Source organism: Sphaeroforma arctica (assembly GCF_001186125.1).
Source record: "Sphaeroforma arctica JP610 unplaced genomic scaffold supercont1.445, whole genome shotgun sequence".
Lineage (NCBI taxonomy): Eukaryota > Ichthyosporea > Ichthyophonida > Sphaeroforma > Sphaeroforma arctica.
The window spans coordinates 59,141-67,312 of NW_014040113.1; the positions used below are offsets into that span (position 1 = coordinate 59,141).

General features: G+C 45.7%; 1 protein-coding gene across 1 annotated transcript; it reads left to right on the forward strand.

The window, feature by feature from the left end:
* Nucleotides 1–621: 621 nt before the first annotated feature.
* On the forward strand, nt 622–7,919 carry SARC_06319 (hypothetical protein; the record flags this gene model as incomplete). Its single annotated transcript, XM_014299786.1, has 14 exons — nt 622–921; nt 1,488–1,713; nt 1,919–2,042; nt 2,362–2,562; nt 2,877–3,021; nt 3,236–3,415; nt 3,682–3,904; nt 4,284–4,495; nt 5,224–5,381; nt 5,593–5,705; nt 5,972–6,070; nt 6,580–6,838; nt 7,050–7,192; nt 7,542–7,919. The coding sequence occupies 14 exons, from the start codon at nt 622–624 to the stop codon at nt 7,625–7,627; spliced, it is 2,469 nt and encodes an 822-aa protein (XP_014155261.1). The 3' UTR covers nt 7,628–7,919.
* Nucleotides 7,920–8,172: the final 253 nt, after the last annotated feature.

Here is an 8,172-nt window from a genome sequence, read left to right on the forward strand (position 1 = left end):
GCAAAGGTGGTAACTGTAAATTACTCACAGATATTTATTTCAATATAAACACAGATATCTACTACTCTGGCGATGAAGACTGCAGTGCGGGTTGCGTAGCCACACCAAGCGTTAAGGATTACTCCTGCACTGCATCGGGTGCTGGAGTCACAAAGTAAGTAGATCCTCCAACGCCACTTCCTGCAACTATCTTGGCTGCAGATAGGTATATGTTGCTTACTGTAGTAGGCTCGTATCTGACAAAGCTCGATATGTTTCTTCGCACCGTTATTTTAGCCTCCACACCGCTGCACGCGCATTTCTACTACGCGGCATTCTCTTGTGACAAGGAGCACCCCTATACTCATACTACGCGTGGATTTAAAGGGTCTGCTAAGAATTAAACGCTGTGATTGAAACCGACTTGCGATAAAGTACCACTGTCAACTGATTCATTCTAAATCTAAAGTTGTAGAGCTGAGAAACCACCTGATACCTACCCGAGTGATCGAAGACACCTGCACCTTGCTATCTGAGTCCGCCTATCATTACTGTTACTACGCCCTGACCATCAATACTCCACCCTGACGGTTGCTGTACAGGTGTGTGATCCAGATACCCATTGTCAACACAGGCACTGCAATGGCGCCCTTTGAGGGCCGTCACTTGAAGTTTATCATCCCCGTTGCCACCAGCCTGGACAGCTTCCGCTTTCGCATGAGCCTGAACACTGTGTCTACGCTTACCACAGCGTCACTGCCCGTGACCACCAACTCTTTGACGCGTGGTAAGGCACAGTCGAGTGTGGGCCTGTCCAGTCAGTCGTTGGACACCCCTGCGGGCTGTGTGGGTGGCATATACGCCGGTAACAAGTTCGTTGCGAGTATGGAGGTACTGAACACGGCCCAGTACTCGAGTTCGAAGACCGTTGTGTACCTTGAGGTGTGTCAGTGTAGATTAGGTTTTGTTGTCCTTAAAACTGCACATGAGACTCGACTATGTGCTCAATCACGCTTTGTACGCTGGAGCTGCAATGCGATCAACACAAGAGCTTTGAAACGGTGTAAAGTCGCAAACAAACAAGTCACTTAATGATGTCGACAGAGTGTCTGCAATTTGCCAGTATTGCAATCTTTTGCCATGTAGTTCCGTATCCTTGTCCCCATGGCATATTCTTGGAAACATACCCATTTCTAAAGATTTACTTCTGAATACACATTTGGTACTCACTCATCGTTTCCGGGCTGTACTAAATGTGCTCCACCAAATATAGACCCCAAAAGCGCACAAATAGATATGTTTCTGATCTTTTGAACTTCCTAACGTTTGCCACATATTCATTGCCAGACAATGTTGCCACAAACTCATTGTCTGGTCTATTGACCCTAAACTTAACCATAAAACTTGATCAATAACCAATAACAAAGCAGCATCAAAGCAACCCCGGTATGTGCACTATAAGCTCTGAACATCTCTAAATCCGTCAATTGTCGCACATCCCACTGCAGTTGGAGGCTAGTTCGCCCTATACGTTGCCCAATGGAGCGCCGCAAATCACACTGCAGAAGGCAGACGGTGCCTTCTCGGGCAGTTTTTGCACAGACGCCGATGGCAAGCAACTCAACTGGGTGTGTGCTGTACCTTCGGGTGGATTTGTATCTGGGAACTCAAAGGATAAGGCCATTGTCTCGCTCAATGGAAAGGTAGATGCCGCCGCATCGGGGATTATGGATGGTATGTGGTGTGGTTTGGCGTGTACCTGACGAGACATTTACCCCCTAATCTTTGATGATTTTTCGTACGAGTACTTTCTCGAAAATTAAACACGTCCTTCTTCAAATCAATTCTTCCTCGACGGTGATTGTGTTCTTTCTAAATGCGAATATGGTCCTTACTGCAGGTCTTTCTAACCGCATACCTTCGTTGCTTCATATCGCAGAGTTTGTGCGGTTTATCATTCGCGTGGGCACCTCAACGTCTCAGAAACCAGGCGCCATTCTACCTGTAGAACAGGAAATAGAATTCCCGCTGTGTGTCCAGTCGAACTTCCAGCAAACGTTCAAGTAAGCATATGCAGAGACTTGAGCTGAATAGAAACGCGTACGTAGCTACTACTTAACAAGCACTGGTGGTGTTGGTTTGTAGCCAGGACGATTAATCGAGACAAACTCATTTTACTTTCACATCGTACACTCGGTGTGCTCAAATACTGTACAAACGCATCGTGCACCAAGAGAGCTACTTGTTAACCCACACAGTATGAACGGAGTGTACCCAACTGATCCTTGATAGCACATACATATACTTTTTACATTTGACCTGGACGACATATGTTTATACTTCTTATATGTAACTTGTCAATAAACCTCGATGTTACCGCAGAATTGAGGAGAAAACCACTCCGCGAAGCATGCCAGACAACTCGATGATCTACCCCCACGCAAACCTTGCACTGTACCGTACACTGCTGCTGATCAACACCGGACCTTCGCACAAGGCGACAGACTTCTACACAAACATTGCCATTGACACAGACAACGAGTCATGGGGAGACACACTTCCCGCGGGCTGTGTGCAGCAGAGGTATGCAGGCAACTGCGTCCAGTGCTGTACGTAGGTTGCTGTCAGAAGTGTTGAAACTTATCTAACTTTAACTGGGTGTACGTCGTTTGCTGTGGGGACTGATAGTGCACTGCTCTATAAAATTATAAGTGAATGTGTGTAGATTGTAGTGCACTGCTTTGCCTTTAGAGTTATCTCGCACGGGTATGTATAGGACCACTGTTTTCATCCCAAGAGGCCTCGCGAGATGACTCGCATTACCATACAAAGTAACTGCCAGTCGAACCAACCGCTAACATCCCCACGCGATCCAATGCGCGTACCCTTGACTGCAGTGAGAGCATTGTGCACTGTACCACAGGCCCAATGAAGGCCAACGATCCATCCGATTTTGCGTACTGGCGATTGCCCACAGTGCTGAAGCATGCCAACGTCATCACCAGCAAAGTAGCCACCACCACAGCACAGGCCACACCAGAGGTAAGGGAAACATTACTCACTACTTAAGACCAAATTATTTATTTGTTGGAGGGTGTCTATGAAGTTTGTGAGATGATACAGTTATCGTGTCTTGATATCAGGACTTCTTATCAGAGCTTGATGTATCTGAAAGGTATCTGTTCACGTGCCAAATTTGAATCACCATACGTGATCCGTAACCGATCGAGCTCTACCGACATTGACTTCGCCACAGGGAGGCACCACATCGTTCGCCAGTTTCGGCATCTACTACGGCGTGGATATCAGCCTCAGTGCCAATGGCATCACGGACATTCCCCTTGGATCCAAGGCAACCTTCATTCTCGCAACAACCAACCGCCACCCGTCCACAGACGCCACTGACCTCAACATCACGTGGGCATTCCCAGCCAATGTATGTAGGCATGTGTCATGGAGGTTTCATATTACTTTTATCATTGCTTTTATATTTTATCGTACTCTTATCGTACTCTTGCCATTATTTTTATCATTTTATCAATACTTTTTATATTCTGTATGCATTTACACCCCCAACAGCAAATAAAACTTCTCACTGAGACTTACCCCACCCCATCTCTCCATAACACGCACACATACACACACTCACACACGCACGCACACACACACGTACGCACGTACACAACGCACGCACACACACAGCTGGAGCTTCAATACGACGAGCTTGCCTTTTCCGGATACACCGTCAACCCCGTGTGCGAGACGTTCATGTCCAACGATACCAATAGTGACAACCTCATTCCTATGCTGACGTGTATAGGCACACAGCCAGCTGGGTCGAGTACACGCGTACGTATCCCAGCCACGGCTAAGAACGCCAATGCAGAGACTGATGTTGCGGCTGTTGGACTAGTGGCCACTGCTAGTATGTTCGAGTATCACCCGTGTGAGTGCCCCTTATGAGTGCCTTTATGAGTGCGTGAATGGTCTACCATCCTTGTGAGGGCTTGGAGTGAGGTCCTTATAAGAAGTGATGTATATGTTTCAAGATGTGGAGAGCTCGTTGGCCTGAACGTGTGCGTTGTATTTTACCACATGCCGGCAGACAGCTGTGCTGCTGTTGGACTTCTGCTTTTGCGTATCTCTACTTACCTCTGGGTAGTTGTCTGTTGTTCTATTAGTAATTTCATCTGTGGGTATTGATGTGATGTTCTGATGGTTGTTGCTTTTGCATCTCTATCTGTGGGTATTAGTTTGATGTTCTGACGACGATTGTTAATCTATTGTTTTGATGATGATTGCAGGAGTTCTGTCCATGAATGAGCCCGACACCCCCGCCGACCGCCTCACACGTGCGAAGAGTGTGACGTGGAACTTTGCCACCACTTCATTTGCGAATGTGGAGGTGACACTCATCCCTGACTACAGTGTCGTAGACCCAGACACGGGTGTGCACATGTTCGCACTAGATCAGACTGTGCAGATGCAGGCCACCATTCGTGATATTGGTTCGTTGGTATGTACACGTGCGTGTGCTTTGTTTCGGCTATATATATATATATATGCGTGTGTGTGTGTGTGTGTGTGTGTGTGTGTGTGTGTGTGTGTGTGTGTGTGTGTGTGTGTGTGTGTGTGTGTGTGTGTGTGTGTGTGTTGTGTGTGTGTGTGTGTGTGTGTGTGTGTGTGTGTGGTGTGGTGTGTGTGTGTTGTTGTAGTGTGTGTGTGTGTGTGTGTGTGTGTGCGTGTATATATATATATGTATATGTACGCTATGCGTGTACGGATGCATTGGCACTGAGGCCTGTGACAGCGTAATCATATCTAGTATGCGCATGTTTACATATATGTGACTTAACGCACAAGCTGAGAGTGTTGGGTCTGGCCTCTGTCTCGCATCTGGGCTCACATGTGTAAGACAATAACCACATGTCACCGTGTTCCAGTATCACGGAACATACCTAAGCCTTCGTTCATTGGCTGGATGTTCTAGACATGATTACAGGTACTGCATCACAATACAAGCTTTGATTTGAGATCGTATGTGTTCCTGTTGTGCCCAATACTTCGAGCGGTACAGTCGTAGAGTTGTTCTCGTCGTCTCCCGTGCTCGTTCAGGAACTTTATTCATTACCACAACTTTTGTTGCTAAGGACCATTACTACCTCATGAACAGTCACACATAAGGTGTACTCTCCATCTGGCGTCCATCAATGCAACTCAACCCCATCGCGTTCTTTCTCCCAGGCCACCACCGGGCTGGTTGCAACTCTCGAGTGGGACGACAACATGCGATTGCGCTCTAATACGAAACGAAAATGTGCTACTGGTGCGGTCACTACAAACACCACGTGGACGTGTGACTACAGGTCTATTGATCAAACCGACCGCTTCCTGGAGAACTCGTAAGTACTAGCATAATTTTTTACATCATTCCGTGCTAGTATGTATTTCGCCGTTTCATTCCCAACCAGGTGCTGCTTCATTTGTTGATGTATCTGTCTATGAGATCGTCGTGCATCTCCCTGAGCGAGCCGAGAGTACGACCATTGGACTGCAATATCGCGTTCTAGTATCACAGCTCACATGCAATGTACTTCACTTCTGCGATCGCAGATTCACCTTTGATTATTTCGTGGATCCGGCTGTGAACGATACGTTTGAGGTCTACTGGCGTGTGCAAAGCGATAACGATCGAATTCCAATAAATGATGGCGCGAGCATTGACGGTACGTGGAAATCATCATCGACGTACGCACCTTTGCGAAGAATTCAAACTTCTATTTGCATGTTTCTAGTGTGTTGTTTTGTATGGTTGCTAGTGTGTTATCTTGAATCGAGGAGGGGTGGAGATAGCACCTCGCCTTCGGCATCTAGCGTTTTGGTCGCTCCTATAACTGGTACAATAAATACGGTAGGAAACCTTCCCGATGCTACAAGTATCAAACAACCCCTATACTGGTGTACTCAAGTGTACAAACGCTTATCCCTCCAGGTCAAATTTCCGAGCCCGTTGTGGATCTAAAGGTGTCAGCGCAGATCAATCCAAAGACTCTGCTGCCCAACCAGCCCTTCACCATGACCATCCTATGCCGTAAGTCGATTGCTGCTCAGTTACTTTGGCAGGCACGACGCAATACGTCCATAGATTGCACACATGTATATGAATATGAACAATGAGTGTTAGTACTGGCATAAACCCCCCGCCCACGGAATGAACCGTGCATTTATACTACTTTATTGAAAATTCACAGATCAAAAACAAATGAATACTCTTAATGGTTGTGTGGTACTTTAAAGTGTAGGGGTTGTGTCGAAACAAATGAAGATATTTCGGAGCTCTATGCAACAAACTACTAACCCAATTACGGCGTCTCACCTGTGCGTGTGTCTGGTAGACTGATAGAACGAGTGACTTTCAACGAACTCATCGTACAAGCCACCATTCGACACACACTATAGTGTATGATCAAAAAATTGCCTCTGATGCATCACCTTGACTATGATCTACTACTACTTTCAATTAACTATACTTGGGAACCTGCGAATACGGTCAACTTAACACCTATTCGACTCTTTCCCATCCGCCATTCCACACAACAGAAAACCAAGGCCCTTCCGCGGCCGCCAACGTGACGCTAGAGACGTCTAATTGGCCATCTCTGTGGATGGACATGATTCAGATACCCGAAGATTGCACGGTGGTGAACTCGCAGATAGAGTGCGATATGCCTATTCTGGTGCGAGGTGGTGCGTCTGTCAGCTACACGTTCAACGGCACGAGTAAGCCAGAAATTGCCAACGAGCTCAACGACTTTGTGGAGAGAACCGTTTGGAAGTTGAATGAGGGCACTATTGCCAGGTATACCTAAAGAATGTGATCAACGTCCGTGTGAGTATATACTGTACGATTGCAACTAATTGCTATGTATTATCAGTGTATGAATGATTTAAATTTTGCTATATATACAAGCCTCAATCTAAGCAATACATAAGTGGCTAATCCGTTGCCTTGTTTATTTCATTTTATGTCATACTCAAGCACAAACTTGCACTGTCTGCGAACCACACAGCAATGGAGACTTCAAGAATAGGGCTCTCTACTTCATATATACTAACTTCCAACCGAAAGAGACCGAGGTGCCCAACAACTCAAAGACAACCAATACCATTGCGGCTGTGGCAGGTGCCACCGCTATATACCTGGCTGCAAGTGGTAAGTTTCAGAGCTATACCTGTACATGAGTATAACTTTGTTGCAAACTTGCACATACGATCTGTCGCGTCAAACTTGTATCTAGGTATACCGCCGAATGTGTTTATGTGTGCCATACTACACACTTGTCTTGATGTATGACTCTCAGAATTGATTGCACTCGACACCATACCCATCCTTCGAGAAGATCCATTCTTTGAGAAGCATAATAATATTTGACGTATATTGTTGTTCAAAATTATGCAGAATGACAGGCACCCAGTCCATGTGGGTATAGCTAATATAGCTATGAATATGTTCATGCCTGTAAATTAACGTACTAAGTTAACATTTTTCTTCCATTCTCCAGGTATCTTCATGCTTTACCATGCTCACTTCTTTGCACGGCACCCTCCACCGGAGACCTTCGTTGAGCCTGATGTAGGCGAGCTCTAGATGCCTACCGAGGAGAATTCGATGCAAAATTATTTTTCAATTTTTCGCTGGAGTATAGACATAAGATGTCCAGGACATTTGCTGATAACTCTGCTGGAAGCAATTGTAATGTAGTAGGATACAGATTTGTTTTGCAGGATATTTTCAGTGTCATGTCGCAATTGGGTATACGAACTTCAACCTAGTAGATACGCAAGTACAGATCTGGCTGCACTGAGACTAAAGTCCGAACTACCCCTAGTGTATGAAAGGATATGATGTAGTCGCTACTGGAACACAAGAGACTCAGTTAAAATCGCATCTCGTAGATGAACAGATATGAACTGAATAACCAGACTATGCATGTATTGTTTCGTGTCAGAAAGCACTCGAGGCAGAGTTGCATGTCACTAAATAAATAAGAATTGCAAGTCACTAAATAAATAAAAGGTGCAAGGCACTAAATCAATAAACAAGTACATACACTGATATAGAGGTACATTCGCTTGATGTAGGCTTAAAATAGACAAGTACATACGTATGAACACGTTACTCGAGTCCGAAAA